Source organism: Loxodonta africana, chromosome 1, assembly GCF_030014295.1.
Source record: "Loxodonta africana isolate mLoxAfr1 chromosome 1, mLoxAfr1.hap2, whole genome shotgun sequence".
Taxonomy (NCBI): Eukaryota; Metazoa; Chordata; class Mammalia; order Proboscidea; family Elephantidae; genus Loxodonta; species Loxodonta africana.
In genome coordinates this window covers 9,581,641-9,603,458 of record NC_087342.1, presented here as the reverse complement: position 1 = coordinate 9,603,458, position 21,818 = coordinate 9,581,641, and the positions used below count along the sequence as shown (strand labels likewise).

At 43.4% G+C, this 21,818-nt stretch overlaps 1 protein-coding gene across 3 annotated transcripts in view; it reads left to right on the top strand.

The window, feature by feature from the left end:
* The first annotated feature begins 905 nt into the window (after window positions 1-905).
* Window positions 906-21,818, top strand: part of B4GALT4 (beta-1,4-galactosyltransferase 4) — a 34,575-nt gene continuing 13,662 nt past the window's right edge. For 2 of the 3 annotated variants that reach the window (XM_010592939.2, XM_023551763.1), the window contains exons 1-4: window positions 906-976; window positions 14,643-15,043; window positions 17,956-18,188; window positions 21,002-21,189. In XM_010592939.2, the coding sequence (XP_010591241.1) occupies window positions 14,791-15,043; window positions 17,956-18,188; window positions 21,002-21,189 (674 nt within the window). In that variant the 5' untranslated portion in view covers window positions 906-976; window positions 14,643-14,790. Of the gene's footprint in view, window positions 977-1,203; window positions 1,377-14,642; window positions 15,044-17,955; window positions 18,189-21,001; window positions 21,190-21,818 lie in introns of those variants that run through there. The other variant, XM_010592940.3, reaches the window with a different exon arrangement.

Genomic DNA, 21,818 nt, shown 5'->3' with positions numbered 1-21,818 from the left:
GATGGCACAGGACTGGGCAGTGTTTCTTTCTGTTGTACATAGGGTCGCTATGAGTTGGAACAGACTCCATGGCACCTAACAAGAACACAGTCTGAAATGGAAAAGCCAGGTAATTCAGTACATTATGCCGTTGAGAAAGCTGAAATCTGGGTGATGTAAGACAAGTTTATTAACCTCTGAAGTCTCAGTTCCTACTCTGTAAAATGGGAAGCTTCGTATTCTCTTCCCAGTTCTTTGTGAGCATCCACGGGGATGGAATTTTTTAAAAAATTTATTTATTGTGCCTTAAGTGAAACTTACAAATCAAGTCAGGCTTTCATACAAAAACATATACACACCTTGCTATGTACTCCTAGCTGCTCTCCCCCTAACGAGACACACTCCTCCTCTCCACCTGTATTCCCAGTGACCCTTCAACCAGCTCCTGTGCCCCTCTGCCTTTGCATCTCGCCTCCAGACAGAAGCTGCCCACGTAGTCTCATGCGTCTACTTGAGCTAAGAAGCTCAGGCCTCACCAGTATCGTTTTCTGTCTCAGAGTCCAATCCAGTCCCTGTCTGAAGAGTTGGCTTCGGGGATGGTTCCAGTCTTGGGCTAACAGAGGGTCCCGGAAGCATGACCTCCGTGGTCCCACTAGTCTCAGTCAGACTATTAAGTCTGGTCTTTTTACCAGACAGGGGAGGAGTTTGGGAAGGGCCCAGCCCCTAGCGCAGTGCAGTACTGGCACAAGGCTTTAAGATCCTCCAAAGGCCGGCTGCACACCCCTCTTTTCCGTTCCACTGCTCCTTCCATCCCTGGGTGGGGACTTCTGGCCGGGGGTGGAGCGTCAGGCCGGCGGCCCGCCCCGGGGGGAAACCCGGCGGCCGCGGAGCGCGGGCCGGGCAGGAGGCGGAGCGCACACTCCGGGGCCGCCTCCCGGGCTGCGGGCGGTCCCCACGGTCGCTTGTCGCCACCTCCCCTTTCCTGGGCCGCAGCCGGGTAAGTGCGCGCGCGGACCTGCGCTCCGCCGGCCCCCGGGCGCGCAGCCCCGAGCGGAGAACGGCCGCGCCGGCTGGGGTTTCGCGGGCCGCGGAAAGGGGCCGGTCCCGGCCGTGGGCTGGGCGGGCCTGGGGCCGGCGCGGCCGAGTGTCGGGGGGACGCCTTCCGCGGCCGGAGCCGAGGGGCCGGGCAGGGGGCCTGCGGAGGCCGCGTCTGGGACGAGGCTTAGGCGCGGGCGTCCCAGCGCGGGCCGGCGAGATGCTGCCATGTGGGGAAAGATCCAGAGGCCCCTGGAGGTCCCGTGTTAGGGTTATGGGGTGCCCCCAGCCGGGCGCAGCAGTATGAAAAAGCCCCTTCCTCCAAGGACCCTGCTTTCCCTAGGGTTTCCACCTGGAAACTGGTGAGCTGGGGGCCTGCGAGGATCCGAATTCTGAGCTTCCCCCAAGGGGCTAACCAAAACCAAACCCACTGCCTTCGAGTGGATTCCACCTTAGAGGGACCCTATAGGACAGAGCAGAACTGCCCCGTAGTGCTTCCAAGGCTGGAATCTTTAGGGAAGCTGACTGCCGGCTGGTGGTTTCGAACCTCTGACCTTTCGCTGAGCAGCCGGAGCCTTTAACCACTGCGCCACAGGGCACCCTCCCCCTACCCGCTCAGAGGGTTACACACCTGGATTTTGAAAGTACTTCAGGGACTCCTGCCTTTGGCCGGGCTCTCCTTGACCCAGTGTCTGTTGGTCGGTCTCTGCTGATGTTCTGTGTTCCATTAGATAAGAGCTTTTTAACTCTTGGTTCGAAAAAATTAGAAAAGCCCAGGAGGATTGGGATTGAGACGCAGGCCTTGGAATTGATTGCCTTAGGACAACAATTACCAACAGAGGGTGGGCGGGCCGACCAGTGGCAAAGCCTTCTAGAGCGGAGGCGGCAAAGGGCACAGGTAGACCCCTTGGGCGGTTTGGTGATGAAAAGAAAGAGGAGAAAAGATGGTAATCTGAGGGTTGAAGATAGTTTTTTTTTTTTTTTTTAAAGAAAGGAAAAGAAGATTTTGAGAATGCAAGAAAGGTAGGGAAACCTAGACTGGGATGGGATGGGAGTCAGGGACTAGGTTGAGAAATTGGGTTTAAAAAGGGGGCTTGGACGGTTTCGTTTAGGCACCTGCTTGGGGAGTACTGGAATGTCTCTATAGGGGAAGGACATGATGCTTGATTCAGGGATAGTTTATCTTCCTGGGATTTTGTCTTCTAGAGGAGGGTTGGCTTTTATGGGGACCGGAAGTCCCACGGAGCCCTGGTAGTGCGGTGATTAAGATTTTAGCTACTAACGGAAAGGTCAGCAGTTGGAATCCACCAGCCACTCCTTGGAAACCCTATGGGGGCAGCTCTGCTCTGTCCCACAGGGTCGTTATGAGTCGGAGTCTTCTTGAAGGCTACGGGTTTTATAAACCTCATGAACTTGCACGACGTTTATGCGTACCTACCTGTGTGTTTCTGAGCTGGTCCATAGATTTGATCAGATTAAACAGCTGTTAAAGATAAGCAGTAATTGCACTGAACTGTTCGGTTACATAATCTTGCGGGGGGGGGTGTGGTGGTGGGGGAGGGGGTTACAGTAGCTCTGAGGTTATATTTTTTATGCCACTTGGTATATCAAGTATTTAGCATCTACTTTAAGCTGAGCTAATACTAAGTGCTTTTTCGAGAGTGGGTGCAAATGATTTGAGAACTAACCATGACTTTGAAGCTCTTTTATTCTGGGTGAAAGATTCAAAGCAAGTCAGTAGTGGTGGTCTCATCTTTATTTAAACCATCAATGATCAGTTGTTGGCAAACCTGGTTGCATGTGTCTCAGAATTACCTGAGTTCCTGTTTTAAAATACGAGTTCCCCTGCCCCATCTCAGACCTTTGAAAATCAGACTCTCGGGGTGGGGGGGGGGGAAGCCTAGGGATAGGAATTTTAAACAGAAGTCACGGGGTTCTCTGACATTAAAAATTACTGATAAGTCTCTTGAGGGTTTTCTTTGAGATTTTGGCTTGTTGGGGTCTATTTGAAGCAGTTTTCTTTAAGGGTCGTCTAAAGGAATCATCACCAATCCTATGTAACTAAAAGTTGTAATTCCCATCTGTGATGTCATCTTTAAATTTTAATACATTTTAAAGGAAAACTAGGTAGTCATTTTGTCAGGAAAAAAAAAAAAACCAATATAGTCTATGATCATAAAAATGCCATTTTAGAAAAATTGGAAGATGCAGAAGGAACAAAAATGTGCCTAATTTTGTGATCAAGAGATGAGTCCCAGTGATTCCTTCTGGCATTTTATGTATAAAACATACACACATAACGCATAGCATAGTTGTGTCCGTTTATATTCTGGTTTTTTCGCTTAGCTATCATGAGCACTTCCCCGTGTAGTTAAAAAAATTTTAAACACCATTTTTTATGACAGCATATGTTCCATCATATGGACGTAACTAACCTAGGTCCCTGTCTGTTAACATTTGGGTTTTCCGTAATTCTTGGTGATTTTAGTCATGTTGAGTGGAATGTTGTGGTCCAGCTCTCTGATTATTTCCTTCGAATAAATTTCTAAATGATGGAGTCAATTGCATTTTGCAAATTCTATTTTTAGATATCTTCTTGCTGCCTTTCCTCACTGGAAGGAAAATGAACATTTCTGTAGAGTCTTTTATATTCCAGGCCCATGCTCTTATTTCAGTGGTTCTCAAACTTTCATGTGTGTAAGAATCACCTGGGAAGCTTGTTAAAAATTCATTCTCCTGTGTCCCAGGCCCAGCTGTTTTGACCCATTAGCTCTCGTATGAGGCCGGGGATTCTTTAACTTCAACAAACTCCCTTTTTTTATTTGATATAGGCAGTCTTGGAACCACACTTGAAGAAATCCATTTTAAATAAATGGAAAAATGGAATCAGGAATTTAAGTCACTTGCCCAAAGCCATTTATGCATCTGGTGACAAGAATTTTGAACTCAGAGCCCTTGTTTTCTCCATTACCACGGAGCTTCTCAAACCTTCTCATTGATGGGCCCCTAATGACTACAGAAAGTGAGCTCCCCCTGGGCCCCACTGAACATGACACATAAGTACACATTGAATCTTTATTAAAATCTCCCATCAGAAATTCTGGTGAATTCTGTATTATAGTGCATAACATATATTGACGTAAAACAATTCCACGCATTTGCCAGTTACACTTACTTTACATTTCTCGATAGCTCTTGGTGTAAAATGGGTGTTGCAGGACTGTCAGGCTTCAAGTGTCCATTCCTGCAGCTCTTTGCCCAGAGCAGGTACACTCTGCTCCAGGGTGCATCAGTAGTTCACACAGTGGTGCTTTGTGGGTTCATGGAGGAAGGGACAGTCAAGAAATCAAGGACCAGTTCTGATGGCAGAAGCACTATTGCTTCTCAATGGCAGAGGAGCAGAAGGTGATGGACATGACCAAGAAAAACTGCCATTGGTTAGAGTGGGGTCCACAACCCTTAGAAAGGTAGTGGTGTGGTCAGCAGAATGGAGTTAGCATTGGGGTGAACGGAGGGAGGAGATGGAACCACCCTTCTCTACTGTACTCCTTTTCCATTTTTAAAATCCTTCCAAGGAGGAATTTTAAACTTATTTTTCTCGTTCTCCTTTAATCTTTATTTTTTCTCTCTCTCTTTCTAAGACCCTACTTTGCATTTAGTTTTCATTTATCCTTCGTTTTCTCCAGTCTGAAACACTTCTTCAGTTTTTCCTTGCCTTTCATGCTCTTGACCCTTTTGAACAGTACCAGTTAGTTATTTCATGGAACGATTTGTCTGATGTTTTCTTATGCTGGTGAGTTATGTATCTTTGGCACCAATACCACAGAAGTGATGTTTTGCCTTTGGTGTGTCATATCACAGGGTTCACGAGGTCAATAAGTCTTAGCACTGGTTTCATCTCTTTCAGTAGTAGTTGGGGATTATGGTGTGCCCTTAGATGTTCCAACTAGTGTATCCTAGAAAGTCACTCATTATTTACCATGTTGAGTACCTGCCATGTGTCAGGTTGGCTTGAGACACTAGGAATACAAAAAAACAGTGATTCTCTTTGAGAATTAAGTTAATTTTACTGCCATATGTTGATTTGGGTTATACTCAGTCCCCAACTTTATTTTTTCTTAACTTTTTATTTTTAACTAATTTTAGACTTATAGAAAAATTGCAAGGATGATACAGAGTTCACCCAGCTTCCCCTAATATTAACTCCATATGTAACCATGGCACAGTTATCAGTACTGTTAAGTAAATTACAGACCATATTTGAATTTCATCATTTTTCCTACTCAGATTTCTTTTTTTGTGCTCCTGAGTTCTATCCGGTACCTTACATTGCATTTAGTTTTTACTTATCATTAGTCTCCTTCAGTCTGAAATATTTCCTCAGTTTTTTCTTGTCTTTCATGATCTTGACCCTTTTGAAGGGTACTGATTAGTCACTTTGTAGAATGAATTTGTCTGATATTTTTCTCATACTCGTGAGTTATACATCTTGGCACCAATACCACAGAAGTGATGTTTTCCCTTGGTGTATCATCACAGGGTTCATGAAGTCAGTAAGTCTTTATCACTGGCAATATTAACCTTGATCACCTGGTTAAGGTTTTTCCATTATAAAGTTACTGCCTTTCCCTTTGTAGTTAATAGTTATCTTAGGGGAGACACTTTGAGACTATGCAAATTCCCTTTATCCCCAACTTTTTGCCCATTAATTTTGGTGCCTAACAGGTACTCAGAAAGGATTGGTTGTTAGTAGGAAAAACAAAATTAGAAAAACATGATCATTTTAAACTAACTCTAGAGCAGACTTACAGAAAGTAATAGGGTGGTGAATCTTGCCCTAAAATAACTTTTGTCACATTGTCTGACTTTGTTATCTATTTTCACCATTTCCTGTTGTATCAAGATAGCCTTGGTTGAAAAAGAATATCTCTGGGACTGTTCTGAGAGTTCAGGGTCTCTTAATTCTTTAAATGTTTTTAAAAGTAAGTTCAATCCAGTGGCATTCTTCCAAACACCAGCCAGGAGTCACCCGCCCTAAACAGTTTTTGTTTAAAAAAAAATTTTATTTTTCTGAATATAAAAGTGATATATATTCACTGAGATAAAAATAGGAAATTACAGAGAAGTAGATAAGAAATGTCACCTGTATTTCAGTACATAATTCCAGATATAACGTTACCTTGATTAACATTCTGGCAACAACTTGAACATGAATCACGTTGGCAGCTAGAATCAGTACATACTGGAAATGTACCAGGTGTGTTTGGGTCCATGACCTCATTAAATTCTCTCTTTTTTTTTTTTTTTTCATATGGAAGATAGCTTTTATTACTTAGAAGAAGCAGACAGCAAACCAGAACAAATGTGGATCCATTTTTGAGTGTCCCGCCTCCCCTGCCTTGAGAAGGCTGTCCGGGTGGAGGTGATGACTCTTTCATGCTGTCAGTGAGGGACTTAAAAAGGAGGGGCTACCTTCTGTGGGTCTCCGCCTGTAGGACTGTAACATTGTTTTATGCATGCCCCACTTGTACTATAGTTAGGGAAACAAAACTTCCTCTCCAGCTATTTTATATCCCCAGCCTATGTGACTAATAGTATCTTTTTTTTTTTTTTTTTATTGTACGTCAGGTGAACATTTACAGAGCACATTAGAGCCTCAATTCAATAGTTTGTACATAAAGTGTTTCATGGCTTTGATGTCATTAAACACAAAGTGTCAGCACTCTTGCCATTTCTGCCCTGGGCTCGTGTTTGCTTTTGTCCTGATTACCTACCCCTTCCTGCCTTTCCATCTTTGCTTTTGGGCAAGTATTGCCCCTTTGGTTTCTTATAATTGGTTGCTCTAAGGAGCACGTTCCTGTCAAGCACTGTTTATTTTATGGGCTTGTGTATTGTTTGGCTGGAAGGTGATCTCTGGGAACGCCTTCAGTTCCAGGTCAGAAGGGGTCTTAGGTTCATAGTCTCGGGGATTCCTCCATTCTTTGTCAGACCAGTAAGTTTGGTCTTTTTTGTGAATTTGATCTTTTGTTCTACATTTTTCTCCTGCTCTATCTGGGATCGTCTGTTGTAATCCTAATCAGAGTAATCGGTAAGGGTAGCTGGGCACCATCTAGTTCTTCTTTTCTCGGGGTCATGTCGGCTATTGTTCGTGTGGTCCATTAGTACTTTGGACTACTTATTCCCTTGAGTCCCTCTTTTTTTTTTTCACTCTTTTGCTCTGAACTGGAAGAGACCAATAGTTGTATCTTAGATGGCTGCTCACAAGCTTTTAAGGCCCCAGACGCTACTCACCAAAGTAAGATGTGGAACGTTGTCTTTAGGAACTTTGTTGTACCTGTGGACATAGATGACCCCTGAGTCTATGGGCCTTTGCTTTCAAGCCTTCGGACTTCATGCCGCGAGGTATTTAGTTACATCTAAGAAGTTTCCCTGACTGTGCTCCTCGTGTGCTCTGTTGTCTATATTAATATATGAGGAACACCTACAGTCATGAATTTAGAAATTTCCACCACCAAACCAGTATCTGCCATTAGGTGTGCTCCCTTAGCACCCTCCCTCACCTCTTGGCATATCTATCTCTCTATGCATCCATTCATAAATTATTTTTGTTAATTCTGTTGTTACCAGATTGCCTGCGCTATAGTAGTTACTGTATTTGTCCTTTATTCCTGTGTTCCCCTCAGTGTCCTCTCTTGCCTTGGTCTTATTGTGCTGACTTCTCCCATATTGTGTATTGCCTTTCCCTTCACCAGTATTAATACATGTCTGCTAACCAAAAGCTCGGCAGTTCGAATCCACCAGCTGCTCCTTGGAAACGCTATGGGGCAGTTCTGCCCCGTCTTATAGGGTTGCTATGAGTCGGAGTCATCTTGATAGCAGTGGATTTGGTTTTTGGTATTATCTAAAATTGTCCCTTCTTCCTCGTGCCATCCTTGGTAAACATCAAATATTTTTTTTTTCTGTTTGTAAACCTTTTGTTGTTACTTTATAATAGCAGGTTCACACAATATTTGTCCTTTAGCAGTTGACTTACTTTACTCACCATAATGTCCTTCATCCCCCACGCATCTGTCAATTTGTCATACCGTGTGGCCTGCATGTTGCTGTGATGCTGGAAGCTGTGCCACTGGTATTCATGGTCACCCATGGTGGACAGGTTTCAGCTGAGCTTCCAGACTAAGACAGACTAGGAAGAGGACCTGGAGGTCTATTGAAAAAAATTAGCCAGTGAAAAACTTATGAATAGCAACAAAACATTGTCTGATGTAGTGTTGGAAGATGAGCCATTCAGGTTGGAAGGCACTCAAAAGACGACTGGGGAAGAGCTGCCTCCTGAAAGTAGAGTCGACCTTAATGATGTGGATGGAGCCAAGCTTTTGGGACCTTTATCTGCTGATGTGGCATGACTCAAAATGAGAAGAAACAGCTGCGAACATCCATTAGTAATCAGAATGCGGAATGTATGAAGTATGAATCTAGGAAAATTGGAAATCATCAATAATGAAATGAAATGCATAAACATCTATATCCTAGGCATTAGTAAGCTGAAACGGACTGTTATTGGCCATTTTTAATTAGGTAGTCATACGTCTGCTATGCTGGAAATGACGAATTGAGGAATGGTGTTGTATTCATCATCAAAAAGAACATTTCAAGATCTGTTCTGAAGTACAGTGCTGTCAGTGATAGGATAATATCCATATGGCTACAAGGAAGACCAATTAATACCACTATTATTCAAATTTATGCACCAACTGCTAAGGCCAAAGATGAGGAAATTGGAAGATTTTTACCACTTTTCGCAGTCTGAAACTGATCGGACATTCAGTTAGGATGCATTGATAATTACTGGCGATTGGAATGCAGAAGTTGGAAACAAAGAAGGATTGGTAGTTGGAAAATATGGCTTTGGTGATAGAAATGATGCCGGAGATTGCATGATAGAGTTCTGTAAGACCAACTTCTTCATTGCAAATACCTTTTTTCAACAACATGAGTGGCGACTGTACATGTGGACCTTTCTGCATGGAATGCACAAGAATCAAGTCGACTACCTGTGTGGAGAAAGACTATGAAAAGGCTCAATATCAGTCAGAACAAGGCCAGGGGCTGACTGCAGAACAGAGCATCAGTTGCTCATATGCAAGTTCAAGCTGAAGCTGAAGAAAATCAGAGCAAGTCCACAAGAGCCAAAGTACGGCCTTGAGAATATCCCACCTGAATTTAGAGACCATCTCAAGAATAGATTTGACGCACTGAACACTAATAACTGAAGGCTGGATGAGTTATGGAGTGACATCAAGGACATCAGACATGAAGAAAGCAAGTGGTCATTAAAAAGACAAGAAAGAAAGAAAAGACCAAAATGGATGTTAGAAGAGACTCTGAAACTTGCTCTTGAATGTTGAGTAGCTAAAGTGAATGGAAGAAATGATGAGAGAAGAGAGCTGAACAGAAGATTTCAAAGGGTGGCTTGAGAAGATAAAGTATTATAATGACATGTGCAAAGACCTGGAGTTAGACAACCAAAAGGGAAGAACACGCTCAGCATTTCTCAAGCTGAAAGAACTGAAGAAAAAATTCAAGCCTCGAGTTGGAAAATACTAAACGATGCGGGAAGCATCAAAAGGAGATGGAAGGAATACAGAGTCACTTTAACAAAAAGAATTGGTAGATGTTCAATCATTTCAGGAGGTAGCATATTATCAAGAACCAATGGTACTAAAGGAAGAAGTCTAAGCGGCACTGAAGTCATTGGTGAAAAACAAGGCTCCAGAAATTGATGGAATACCAATTGAGATGGTTCAACAAACAGATGCAGTGCTAGAAGTGCTCATTTGTCTATGCCAAGAAATTTGGAAGACAGCTACCTGGCCAACTCATTGGAAGAGATCCATATTTATGCCTTTTCCAAAGAAAGGTGATCCAATCAAATGTGGAAGTTATTGAACAATATCATTAATACCACACACAAGTAAAATTTTGCTGAAGATGATTCAAAAGTGGTTGCAGCAGTACGTCGACAGGGAACTACCAGAAATTCAAGCTGGATACAGAAGAGGACATGGAACGAGAGATATCATTGCTGATGTCAGATATATCCTGGCTGAAAGCAGAGAAGACCAGAAAGATGTTTACCTGTGTTTTATTAACTATGCAAAGGCATTCGCCTATGTGGATCATAACAAATTATGGACAACATTGCAAAGAATGGGAATTCCAGGACACTTAATTGTTCTTATGCGGAACCTGTACATAGATCAAGAGGCGGTCATTCAGACAGACAAGGTGATACTGGGTGATTTAAAGTCAGGAAAGGCCTGCTTCAGGGTTGTATCCTTTCACCATACCTATTCAGTCTGTATGCTGAGCAAATAATCCAAGAAGCTGGACTATATGAAGAAGAACCGGGCATCAGGATTGGAGGAAGACTTACTAACAGCCTGCGTTATGCAGATGACACAACCTTGCTTGCTGAAAGTGAAGAAGACTTGAAGATTTCATTTGCTGGTGAAGATCAAAGACTACAGTCTTCAGTATGGATTACACCTCAGCATAAAGAAAACAAAAATCCTTACAACTGGACCAATAAGCAACATCATGATAAACGGAAAAAAGATTGAAGTTGTTAAGGGTTTCATTTTACTTGGGTCCACAATTAATGCCCATGGAAGCAGCAGTCAAGAAATCAAATGACTTATTGCATTGGGCAGATTTGCTGTAAAAGACCGCTTCAAAGTGTTAAAAGCAAAGATGTCACTTTAAGGACTAAGGTGCACCTGACCCAAGCCATGGTATTTTCAGTTGCCTCATATGCATGCAAAAGCTGGGCAGTGGCTAAGGAATGTTGAAATATACCATGGACAGTGAGAAGAATGAACATATTTGTCTTGGAAGGAGTACAGCCAGAATGCTCCTTACAAGTGAGGGTGGCGAGACTTTGTCTCACATACTTTGGACGTGCTCTCAGGAGGGACCAGTCCCTCTGGACAAGGACATCATGCTTGGTAAAGTAGAGGGTCAGTGAAAAAGACGAAGACCCTCAATGAGATGGATTGACACAGTGGCTGCATCAATGGCCTCAAGCATAACAACGATGGTGCAGGACTGGGCTGTGTTACCTTTTGTTTTACATGGGGTCGCTGTGAGTCAGAACCAACTTTATGGCACCCAACAACAGCAATGTCCTCCAAATTTATCCATGTTTTGAGATGTTTCATGGATTCATCATTATTCTTTTTTGTGCTTTAGGTGAAAGTTTACAGAGGAAATTAGTTTCTCGTTAAACACGGTCATTATTCTTTTTTTTTTAATTCATTTTTTTTTATTAACTTTTATTGAGCTTCAAGTGAACGTTTACAAATCAAGTCAGACTGTCACATATAAGTTTATATACACCTTACTCTGTACTCCCACTTGCTCTCCCCCTAATGAGTCAGCCCTTCCAGTCTCTCCTTTCGTGACCTTTTTCCCAGCTTCCCTCTCTCTCTATCCTCTCATCTCCCCTCCAGACAGGAGATGCCAACACAGTCTCAAGTGTCCACCTGATATAATTAGCTCACTCTTCATCAGCATCTCTCTCCTACCCACTGTCCAGTCCCTTTCATGTCTGATGAGTTGTCTTCAGGGATGGTTCCTGTCCTGGGCCAACAGAAGGTTTGGGGACCATGACCGCCGGGATTCCTCTAGTCTCAGTCAGACCATTAAGTATGGTCTTTTTATGAGAATTTGGGGTCTGCATCCCACTGATGTCCTGCTCCCTCAGGGGTTCTCTGTTGTGCTCCCTGTCAGGGCAGTCATCGATTGTGGCCGGGCACCAACTAGTTCTTCTGGTCTCAGGATGATGTAGGTCTCTGGTTCATGTGGCCCTTTCTGTCTCTTGGGCTCTTAGTTATCGTGACGGTCATGATTCTTGATGGTCACTTTTTCGCTATTGTGAATAATGCTGCAATGAACATATGCAATGGTTGTGCATATGTCTATTTGTGTCATGGCTCTTATTTCTTTAGGGCATATACCTAGGAGTGGGATTGCGGATCATATGGTATTTCTATTTCTAGCTTTTTGAGGGAGCTCCATACTGTTTTCCATAGTGGTTATAAACTTTTACATTCCCACCAACAGTGTATAAGAGTTCTATTTGCCTCACAACCTCGTCAACATTTGTTATTTTCTATTTTTTTAATTAGTGCCAGTAATGTCGGGGTGATATGGTATCTCATTGTAGTTTTGATTTGCATTTCTCAAATTGCTAATGATTGCATCTTTCTAGTTTCTTCCTACGTATGTTTGTTAGTAGCCTGAATATCTTTGGTGAAGTGTCTGTTCATATCCTTTGCCCATTTTTCATTGGATTATTTTATTTTGTTGTTGTTCAAGTATTGAAGTTTTCTATAAATTTTGAAGATTTGACCCTTGCGAGATACATCACAGCTAAATTTTTTTTCTCCCACTCTGTGCCCGGCTGCACAGTGGTTAAGAGCTCGGCTGCTAACCAAAAGGCTGGCCGTTTGAATTCACCAGCTGCTCCTTGGAAACCTTATGGGGCAGGTCCAGTCTGTCTTGTAGGGTCGCTATGAGTCCAAACTGACTCAGCAGCAACAGGTTTGGTTTACCTTCTCTTTTTACTCTTTTGGTGAAGTCTTTTATTGAGCACAAGTGTTTAATTTTTAGGAGGTCCTGTTTATCTAGTTCATCTTCTTCTGTGTGTACATATTTAGTTATGTTTGGTATTCTATTTATGCTATATATTGGGACCCATAGCATTGTCCCTATTTTTTTCTCCCTGATCTTTATTGTTTTATATTTAGGTCTTTTATCCATTTGGGGTTAGTTTTTGCTTATGGTGGTGGTATGGATCCTATTTCATTTTCTACAGATAAAAAAAAAAACCCAAAAACCCAGTGCCGTCAAGTTGATTCCAACTCACAGCGACCCTATAGATATCCAGTTTTGCTAGCACCGTATGTTTAAGAGACTGTCTCTTCCCCATTCAATAAACTTTGGGACTTCGTTGAAGATCAGCTGACCATAGTGGATGGGTTTAAGTCTGGGTTCTCAGTTCTGTTCCATTGGTCTCTGTGTCTGTTATTATACCTGTACCAGGCTGTTTTGACTACCATGGCTGTAGAGTAGGTTCCGAGATCAGGTAGTGTGAGGCCTCCTACTTTGTTCTTCTTTTTTTAATAAAACTTTGATTTTTGGGGGCTCACCTCATTAAATTCTTACATCAACCTTGTCAGGAAAGTTTTTCTTTATTTACCATTTTATAGCTGGGGAAGCACATGAGGACTTGTCTTCAGTCACGCAACTAATGCGCAGGCAGGAGATGTCTGTTGACAGATGAACAGTGTTATAAGTCCTTCACACCTTGGCTGTTTACTCAAAGGAGCCAAGGAGACCTCAGCCTCGAGCTTCCTTCATGCTAGTTTCCTGTACAGCCAGCTTTGGGGAGGGCATAAAGGCATGGAAAAAGGAGGAAGTGATTATTTTTTAATTGGATCGGACAGTCTCAACAAGAAAGGTTAGTAATGAAGGGCTAATTATTCTGTAATTATTAATAATGGTTCCTTGCTTTTAGAATAAATTTCTTATCTTGGGATATACTCCATGGGCTACAGTTCAGTCATATTAGTTTATGATTTTTCCCAGCTCTCTGCTCTCTAAGGAACCCTGGTGGTACAGCAGTTAAGAGAAAAGGTCAGCAGTTCAAATCCACCAGCTGCTCCTTGGAAACCCTGTGGGGCAGTTCTACTCTGTCCTAGAGGGTTGCCATGAGTTGGAATCGACTCAACGGTGGTGGGTTTGGTTTTTTGGTTTGGTTATTCTTACAGATTATTGACCTTGTGTGTTGGGGTTCTCTTGAGTCACCTGGTGTCCCCACTGTGGGGATGTGCCCTGTGCCAGTACCCTACTGTGAATATAGCATTTATAACTGAAAATCCTTGGCTTTTCAGTCACTGTTTTTCTATCTCTTACAGAGAAGCGCTTTTGTCTTTTTTCTTATTTTCTTTTTGGGTCAAAATACACTCCTGTAACTAGATTTCCCGAAAGCTGTGCCAGGAAGGGGCAACTGAGGGAGAGGATCACGACAGACTATTTTTAGGCTGAAAGGAGCCCTGGGCTGCAAACCGAAAGATCGGAGGTTAGAACCCACCAGCCTGTACCACAGGAGAAAAGACCTGATCCGCTCTCATAAAGATTACAGCTTTGGAAACCCTGCGGGGCAGTTGTACTCTGTCATATAGGGTCGTTATCAGTGGAATCGACTCGATGGCACACAACAAAATCAGTAACAATTTTTAGGCTGTACCCAGCTCAGAACTGAGGAAGCATTTGCAGTCTCCCTCTCTTGCCTTCTCCCCCCATACGGCATTGGGAAATGTCATCTCTTCTTGAGTGACAGATAACCCGAGAGAGAATCCAGGGAGAGCTTCTGTGATGTGTAGATGATTAGAGAACCTTCTACCGCTATAATCTCTGGTATTTTGATTTCTAAACCATAGGTTAGAAAACTGGTGTTACTGGTAGTCAAGGTGTATTAGGAATAGGTTTTCAGTTTGTGAAGTGGATAATTTCAGGATAGGATTTCCATTTGAAACAAAATGTCTTTTGTCATTGCCTTTTAGAGATTGTTGGAGCAGGACTACTGAGCAAAAACAGGCATTGCGTCTTCAGCTGTCATTGATTTTGCCATCACATTGGAGAAGTCTACCTTGAAGAAACTTCCAGCCTGCAGAGAGGTGGTGAGATACGTAAGCTCACATAGTCAACGTCATGGGCTTCAACTTGACTTTCCACCTTTCCTACAGAGTCCGATTACTGTTGCTTTTTACCTTGTGCCTGACGGTGGTTGGGTGGGCCACCAGTAACTACTTCGTGGATGCTATTCTAGAGATTCCTAAAGCAACTGATTTCATGGCTAATTTCAACAAGGCCACAGTTTTGGAGAAAGAAGAAACTCTGACTGATAAAGCACCTGTGAAAAAAGCAGACGTCAAAAACTGTCCTTCTATGTCCCCATACCTCAGTAAGTTTTTTCTTGCAAGTAATGTGTAGACTTTTTATTTAAATATGAGTATGTAGAGAAAATCAGAAGTGTACAGCTTGGTTAAGTTTCACAAATGAACATACCTGTGGAAAAAGGCCTGGAGATCTACTTTCAAAAGGACAAAGCCATTGAAAACCCTATGGTGCACAGTTCTACCCTGACACACAAGGGATCTCCATGAGTTGGAATTGACTTGATGGCAACTGGTATAAACTAAAGAGAGAGAGAAAACGCAAACAAACCAACCCCATACAGCGTTATTTCTCACACATGTTGATTCTCTAGAACATGAAGCACTTATAGTTCTCTAAACACTCCTGTGCACCTTTACGTGTGTTGTTCTCTTTCCAGAATGGTCTTCCCATCCTTGTCTGCCTGGTGGACTCCTCTGTATTCATAAAAACCCAACTTAGATGTTTCCTCTTCCAGAAGGGCTGTTGGACTACCCCAGCCAGGGTTAATCTCGTGTTCCTTGTGTACCTGTGTGCCTGCCTGTATTTCTGTTGTTGCACTGATCACAGTGTATTGTTCATATGTTTGCCTTTCTTTGCCAGGGGACAGTGAGTAGGATGTGGGCAGGATGATCCTCTCCAGCCCTGTGAAGTCTGGCACCTCTCACGGGGCCTGGCAGGGGCGGCTTTCTGCATACACTAAATTAGCCGTCAGTTCCTGCTTGTTATTCCTGATTGGCCGTGGGCTCTTCACAGACTTGATGCTCTCGGCCAAACAAAGAACTGCAGGTGCTCTTTCCTCGCTGAATCGGGGTCTTATACTGTGTTCATGTCGGCATGCTGTCTCAGTCACAGAAGAGCCAAAACATTATCCCTAATTATTGAGGGTCATTGTTCAGCCAACAGATTATCAAGCTGAGATATTAAAATGCAAATCTGACTGTATTATCCCCTTTGATGAAAATCCTTATACCAGATTTAAGAAATAAATTCATTCATAAAGTGTAGGTAGACAGTGACACAAGACTAAGGAAGACCTGGATTCAGGGGGTGGTATGAGTGGGGATGAATTAAGAAGGAGGATCAAAACTAGAGAAGGGATGGTGGGGATGGTGGGGAGGCTGGTAGAGAGTAAGTGGAAGCACGTCCTAGGAAGTTGTTGTTGTTGTGTGCTATCGAGTCAATTCCAATTCATAGTGACCCCAGGTGACAGTAGAACTGCCCCATAGGGTTTCCTAGACTGTAATCTTGACAGAAACAGGTCACCAGGTCTTTTCCTCTGTGGAGCTGCTGGTAGGTCCGAACTGCCGACCTTTTGGTTAGCAGCCAAGTGCTTTACTGTTGTACCACTAAGGTTCCTTAGTAGGAGGTTAGGGCACATTAAACAGTTAAGACACATTTATTTCAGATGCATGGCAAGGACAGAGACACAGTTAGGTTCCCTTAGATGAAGGGGCTTCTTAAGGCTCCCCAGGAAACCATCTCTGCAGCCATACCATCATCTCCCAGCAGCATCTCCAGTAGCTTGCCTTTCACATACCTCTGTACCTCACTGTTTTTGTGGGCATGAGTGACTGCCAACTATATCTCCCATGCAGACCACTCAGGAAAGGCTCTTAGAGGACAGTCAGTTCCTCTGACCAAGTGGTTTGAAGCAGTTACTTATCCTTGCTGCTGTTGGGCAGCCTTTGAGCCCCTTCACAGACACTGGAGAATGGTCTAAGCAGCCGTGGCCAGGGTAGCGAGCAGGTCATGTGGAGCAAGGCACCGTGACTTACACAGAGGACAGGCCGTGACTGCTTTGCTCAGAGGAGGGTAGTGCTCCTTGCAGTCGTGTTGAGATTTTACAGCCTGACCAGTATATGTGAAGTTAAAAAACAAACGCATAACTCAGTTCCCTAACCAGAACTCCACCATCTCTCTCACTAGTCATTATTCCTTGTTAATTTGGTTCAGAAGAGGACGGTTGGTAGCTTTAGCCTGATCTTTAAAGCCTTGCACAGGATTGATTAGGGCAGGACGGCCATTGGAGTCTATCCAGCCTGGCAGCTTCCAGACTCACTGAGCAAATGCTGTGCTCGACTGGAAATGTCTGCCACTGTGGCAGAATGTGGAAATTGTTGCCACGTACCTGTGGCCAGTGGGTTAGAAGGTGAGGGTGGTTTTCACCTCCTTCCACTGCTTTCTCTTCAGGGAGCTGGCGTTGCTCCCAAGAGCCGAGGAAAGGAATAGGAAGAGGGCCTTGTCCATGAGCTTGGTTCCGTTCACACTGTCATTTTAAAGAGACCTGGAATTTGGGGAGGGTAGAGAGGATAGAGCAAAATGAAATCTGAAGAGTTACTGAGTCTAGCCCTGTTCTCTGCTCTTCAGAGTTGCTGTGTGTTGCTGGGTCACGGACAGTCTGCACCTCCTGTGTGTAGATGAGTCAGACCCAGAGTTGGTTGCCCCGCCACGAGGAATGCTGTTACATAGCAGTTACTTGCTTTTGTCGCCAATTACCTTCGTCACATGAGTCTTGTTACTATAGTTTCTGACTAAATGGAGCTTTAAAGTAATAATAATAAGAGCTAACACTCATATAGTGCTCACGATATGCCAGGCAGTGTTCTAAGTGCTTTACATGTGTTAACTCATGCAAGCCTTTCAACAAGTCCCTGGGTGGCACGGACGGTGAAGCACTTGACTCCTAGCCAAAAGATTGGCAGTTCTAACCCACCCAGAGGTGCCTGTGAAGACAGGCCTGGCCATCTGCTTTCGAAAGGCCACGGCCTTGAAAACCCTAGGAAGCAGTTCTACTCTGCACACATGGGGTCACCAGGAGATGAATTGACTCTACAGCAACTAACAAGAAGCAACTAACAACCACAACAAGCCTCTCAACACCTTATGAGAAAGGTCCTGTTATTACCATACTGTTATTATGTTCTGTGTTTATTGTAGTCGGCCGGAGCAAGCTCGTTTTCAAAGCAGATCTCACTTTGGAAGAAGTACAGGCAGAAAATCCCAGAGTGCACCGGGGCCGCTATCACCCTGAGGAGTGCAAGGCTTCGCAGCGGGTCGCCATCCTCATCCCACACCGCAACAGAGAGAAACACCTGCTGTACCTGCTAGAGCATCTCCATCCCTTCCTGCAGAGGCAGCAGATGGATTATGGCATCTATGTCATCCACCAGGTGAGTGTGAGGGGCAGAGCAGAGCCCTGTCCTCCAGACCCTCTACTTTCTGGGGGCCTGAACAACAAGCTTTCATTAAATGAAAACTCTGTTACCTTGGTTATCCTTGAAAGGAGTAAAGGAAGTTCTTGTCCCAGGGTGTGGAGCTCTGGGACCAAATTCTGTAAATTTTACTGGCCTTTAAATGAACTTCTGGAGGAAGCCTGCTTCTTGTTGGCCCTTCCATGCTAGGCAGTGACTTCCACAAGATTTCCTCCTGAGACTCACTGGCCCCTAGTGTTTGCTTTTGCGTTTGTGCAGCAGTCTAGAAATCAAACGACGCATTGCATTGGGCACATCTGCTGCAAAAGACCTCTTTAAAGTGTTACAAAGTAAAGATGTCACTTGGAGGACTAAGGTGCGCCTGACCCAAGCCATGGTATTTTCAGTTTCCTCATATGCTGTGAAAGCTGGACAAAGAACAAGGAAGGCTGGAGAAGAACTGACCCCTTTGAATTATGGTGTTGGCGAAGAATATTGAATATACCATGGACTGCCAAAAGAACGAACAACTCTGTCTTGGGAGAAGTACAACCAGAATGTTCCTTAGAAGTAAGGATGGCAAAACTTCATCTCACGTACTTTGGACATGTTCTCAGGAGGGACCAGTCCCTGGAAAAGGACGTCATGCTTGGAAAAGTAGAGGGTCAGTGAAAAAGACGAAGACCCTCAACGAGATGGACGGACACAGTGGCTGCAACAATGGGCTCAAGCATTAAGACTATGAGAATGGTACAGGACTGGGCAGTGTTTTGTTCTGTTGTACATAGGGTCGCTATGAGTTGGAACCGATTCAGCAGCACCTGACAGCAACAACACATGCTACATAAAGAGATGTTTGAATTGTTTTTCAATATTGAGCAAGACTATTCAATGGAGAGTAGACAGAGGGTTTGACAGAATACTGTGTGTTATCAGCTATCGAGCTCTTTGGCCATTCCTATCTTTCTACCTTTAATTTTGCCACTATTTATTATGTAAAATGTATTATGTTTAATTCTCACTTTCTCAATTCACGTTTGTCTCCGGGAGCCTGATTTAGTGGGAACACAGTGTAACTGTCGACTTCTTTGGAAGAGTTCAGCTCTAAGGTCAATGAAGTGGGTGATTAAAAATGCCTCCACTTGCCGTTAAGGTTTACTGAGGGAAAAATAAGGTATCAGTTTAAACATCCGTGTATAGTTTTTTTGAAATTGGCCTGGGCTGTTCAAATAATTCCCGTTGCAATTCTTAAAGATGCTAAGAATGCAAATGAAATCATTAATTACATGCTTAGTATTGGCAATGTCTGTCGTTGTTCGCTGCCGTCGAGTGAGCCCCCAGCTCACGGTGACCCCTGCACAAGAGAAGGAAACGCTGCCCGGTCCTGTGCCATCCACACAACTGGCTGCAGATTGGACCTTTGTGTTCCACAGGATTTTCATTGGCTGATTTTAGGAAGTACCATATTTTTTTTATGTAAATAACATGTTTACCGGCTGTGCCCTGCCCCCTCAAGGTATTTCTTAAGCACCCTATGCTAATTTTTTTTTATATAGCAACATTTGGAAGAGAATGGCTCATGGTGGGAGGGAGTGGCTGGCAAACAAACTTGGAAAGCGCATGTTATTTGCGTAAAAATACAGTAGATTGCCAGGCAATTCTTCCTAGTCTGTCTTAGTGTAGAAGCACCTCTGAAACCTGTTCAGCATCATAGCAACATACAAGCCTCCACTGACAGGTGGTGGTGGCCATGCGGGAGGTGTATCGCACCTTGGTCTGCTTCATGGAGGGCAAGAATTCTAAAGTGCCCTCTAATCTTGGTCAGATAATGCAGTGTTATGTACTTTATAATAAACTAGGCTCTTGAAAATCAGTGGAAATAGTATATATGTATTCCCACTTTTCAGGACTTGAAACAGAGTTTTACTGTTATATTTGTTTATAATTATTTTTGTTTGCAACATGGTTGGTCATAGCTATGATTTATTTGGAGTTCTTCCTCTAGATAACAACCCTCAAGGTTTTATGAATAGAAAAATATATCTGCTTTGTGTTATTTTTTTCAGGAAAACAGTGTGGCAACTTCTGAGAACTGCCTTACTTTTGTTATGATAAACTGTTTATTGAACTGGAATTTATTCCTGTGGAATTTAATCTAAGCAGTCATGAAGAAATTACTGCTGTAAAGTGTTTTTCTGACTATAGCTTTGGTCATATTACAGGTCAAATTATTATTATTATTTTTTTAAACCCAGTTAAAAAAACCACCGTGAAGGCAGTGTGAGATTAGCCTCTGCCATTATTGGTTTACAGGATTTTGTTCCAGTGGTTCCAAGAAACTTTTAAGTAGCTTAGTAATACTAGCAATAACCTTCTCTGTTTATAAGTCGTGTTTCCTTGATCCTTTCTGGCAAGCCATTAACTACATTTCTCGGAAGCTTGGTGTAAATTTATACATTTATAGCAGAGGATAACCTTGGGATCAGCTGAGAGTTGAACGGTGAAGAAATAGGTGCTAATTGGTGTGGCTAGTGTGTAAGAAAGGTTTTATAGTTTTACATGGAATAAATAAAGGTGTGCTTTTAGTGATGGAATATAAATAATGCATGAAGCTTAAAGAAAACGAAACAAATGGTGTTTTATCATTATTGCATACTGCGTCAGACCTTTATGTCACAGGTATCCTTGTGAGTTAGCAAGAGTAAAGCCAGTTCCTGCTTCAGAACGGAAGAGGCTTGAAGTATGAAACTTTATCTCAACGGGTTTTCAAGTTTTAATTTCTGTATCTATAGGCTGGAAGTAAAAAGTTTAATCGAGCCAAACTCCTGAATGTGGGCTACCTAGAAGCTCTCAAGGAAGAAAATTGGGACTGTTTTATATTCCATGATGTGGACCTGGTGCCCGAGCATGACTTTAACCTTTACAAGTGTGAGAATCAGCCAAAGCACCTGGTGGTTGGCAGGAACAGCACGGGGTACAGGTAAGGTGGCTCTGATGATGGATGCTTAGCCCGAGAAGCTTGCCCTGTTGTAATTCTGCCCTGTGCAGAATGTAGTGTGCTGAGTACCTTAGGAAAATGAGAATGGGAAGAAAGGCCTGTGATATATCACATAAAGTTCAAAAGAGGTATTAGGGAAACTAATGAGGAAAAACCCCACAACAAACTTGGCGGAGGATCACAGAGACTAAAGGGAAAGAACAGGAGAGGAAGAGTAATTCAAGCATTGCAAATGGCGGCCAGTCTCACCCTGCAGTGCCCACGTGGTGGAACTTTTGCAAGCTTCCCACACCAAGTAGAGCTCACGGAACTTACTGTCTGTCCTTGACTTCCCGCTCTAGAAGGCAGCAAGATCGTGTCTTTTAGTCAACTTTTGGGCCTCTGTCGTTGAGACTGTGATGTCACTTCCAGCTGGAATCTTTCCAGAATTCTGGGAAGAATGGGGAGGAGCGTATCTACTGAGTAGTCTACTGAGGAGCCAGGATACCCAAAACAAGTCCTTTTCAAAGCCACTGTGGAAGGTGCTAGGTACCATCATTTCTGTCCTTATGCCCTCCCTCTCGCCCCTCACATTGTACCAGCTCTTATTCAAGTCCAATTGAGGGAAGATT